The sequence below is a fragment of the Capsicum annuum genome, unplaced genomic scaffold (genome assembly GCF_002878395.1).
Source record: "Capsicum annuum cultivar UCD-10X-F1 unplaced genomic scaffold, UCD10Xv1.1 ctg58255, whole genome shotgun sequence".
Lineage (NCBI taxonomy): Eukaryota > Viridiplantae > Streptophyta > Magnoliopsida > Solanales > Solanaceae > Capsicum > Capsicum annuum.
Genome location: NW_025866849.1, coordinates 1 through 2,593, shown reverse-complemented (window position 1 = coordinate 2,593; position 2,593 = coordinate 1). Strand labels below are relative to the sequence as shown.

General features: G+C 35.7%; 1 protein-coding gene across 1 annotated transcript; it reads right to left on the bottom strand.

Annotated features, from left to right (window-relative positions):
* Nucleotides 1–829: 829 nt before the first annotated feature.
* Nucleotides 830–2,590, bottom strand: LOC124893376 (COP9 signalosome complex subunit 3-like; the record flags this gene model as incomplete). The annotated part of the gene is given in 5 exon segments (XM_047404391.1): nt 830–1,114; nt 1,116–1,361; nt 2,007–2,128; nt 2,211–2,369; nt 2,510–2,590. Coding segments are annotated over 5 exon segments (741 nt in total), but the record flags the coding sequence as incomplete, so codon positions are not given.
* Nucleotides 2,591–2,593: the final 3 nt, after the last annotated feature.

Sequence of the window (2,593 nt, the reverse complement as noted above, 5' to 3'; positions counted from 1 at the left end):
TATATAAAAATATGTAAATATTAATTAGTGTCCTTTTAGTTTTATGAATCCTATAAACATTGTAACTTCAGATTCTCTACTAATATTTAGGTGGTATTTTTAATTTGCCGTGATTATTTGCTCTCCGTCACACAGGTTTAAGCCCTAATTTCTCATCGAAAAATCATGCGGATAGACAAATTCTTGGTAACACTGCTTCATTCTTCATTCAACCTCCCTCACCGCACAACAATTAATTCATGCCTAAAACCTAGCATCATATTTTACAAGAAAGATTCAGCATTTCCAACTTATGCTGCTCCCACAGAGGTTTGTACAATTGTACCTTGCTGCAGAATTTTAAACTAATTCATGAGATACATTAGAATACTGAAAATACAAGCAAATCATTCAGTTCGCTAACTATATTTTGATGTGGGATGATATTAAGACATTGAATGAACATGCTTCAAAAGTGTAATACAAAACGAACTGCATCAATTAACCAACAAATAAGAAAACAGAATTATGTAGCATATAAGACCAGGACATATAACAATCATATGTGTTGTGCAAGACAACATAACCAATTAGAATGCATAACAATTCTTTTTTCTGTATGTTGTGTACCGTGTTCCATATCTCATTATTCCGTTGTTGTTACTGCTTTCATTTCTGTATTACCTTTCTCAAACTGCTTTGAAATACTTTTCAAGCCGAGGGTCTAGCGGAGACAGTCTCTCTATCTCTACGAGGTAGGGGTAAGGTCTGCTTACGCTCTACCCTCCCCAGAACCCATTTGTGTGATTACACTGCATACATTGTTCTATTGGTACAAAAAACTAAAATACTGGATTCACAATCTTCAATATCATAGAAACATAGAGTACAGTGAGGTCAATATTGGTACAATACATCTATCCCTATTACAAGAAATGCATCCCATGATGATTCAAATTCTTCATTAGCAGCATTTTGATTGAAGTAACATGAACAGTTGCGTCACTCCATAGTAACTTTAGCTCCAACCCCTTTCATCTTCTCGATAATTTTGTCAGCTTCCTCTTTCTTCAAACAAGTTGGAGCCTTTTCCACCAAATCCTTAGCTTCCGTAAGTCCCAAATCAGTAAAAGATCACTTCGTTAATAATCTTAATCTTCGCCCCAGCATCAAATCCACCTTCAAGGTTCAAATCAAATACAGCCTTCTCAGATTTCTCCTCCGTCTTCCCTGCAGCTGCTCCGCGTTTTCCCTTCATCCCTCCAGCACTAAATCCCATTCTGGGCATCATCATTGCCATTACGGGCATCTCTTCAATACCCATTTTCTTCCTTAGAACTTCACCTAAATCCGTTACTTCTCTAGTAACGTTAGACCTGAATCTGCAGTAGATAAACAAACATATATCATTGCAGTTTTCCGGTAAACTTTCCGTAGCAATTGATAGAACAGTAACAATACAAGCAGGCTTCACATATTTGTTGGTTCTTCAAAACATAGGTACACAGAGAGCGTGATAGAGATGTCAAGATTAAAGTAACGTAAAAGGGAACCTTAGTCTTATACAGGGGTAAGAATCTTTTACCCTCACAGTAATATCAATAATAGATGTAAAGTAAAATTCTCAACCTATTGTTATATCTTTTTGATAACCGTGGTAAATTCTCAACTTATTTATGTATACAACTACTAAATTTCAATCTCACCCACCCTTACCAACTGGTTTTATTAGAAACACCTTGCTTATGTAAGGTACAATGGTGCAGATATCCAATGCTGGATGGAAATTGGCATCCCTTTGTACATATCATCCATCATTAATAACAAGTGCAAAAGTTTAAATTCATTCCAAATTTATAGGAGTTAGATATTTAGTGTACATTTTTAAAAAGCAAAACAGTAGCTATAGCCACCACATTGGACAGAAAAATGACAGCCTAATTACAAGAAAAATGTAGACTTCTACTCAACTAAAATTACATTCTAGAGTATCTATGTCCAATGACCAAAGTTCACAAAAGTCTCACCTCTTAATTGATGAATCAATGTGTTCAATCATTCCACATGTTTTATATTGCTCAGGATCCTCCAGAAATCTAACCATACCATCCTTCTGATCGATTGTTGCATATATCTGACCATCTTCAATCTGTAAACAAAAGAGTAACATCAGCATTTCAAGATCCAACGTTGAAGACTTGCACAATCCAGTAGATTAAAGAGCAGGATACCATCTGAAGCACATGCATTTCTGCCTCTTTAGGGCCTCTTAGCTGGATAGTGTTAGTAATATCTTGGAGGGAAAGAGTTAGGTATGTTTGAGTTAACCGCTGAATATTGTGTTTATACACAGAAGACACTACTTGCATCACTAATCCAAGATTATTATCCTGAAAAATTAGGAAAAGAATATTAAAACTTTCACAAAAGATAGACTAACATGGGAGTTTGAGAATTGAAAGCACCCATGCTTTCATCTTAGCTGCTAGAAGATCAAGAAATGCACCAGTTTCGCCTCAAGAAAACTTACAGTTTCAAACTTTTCCTTGTTTGTTTGGACAAATGTTTCAAGCTCAGAGATTTTTCCAGTGCCATAACTGTTTGACAACTCCAG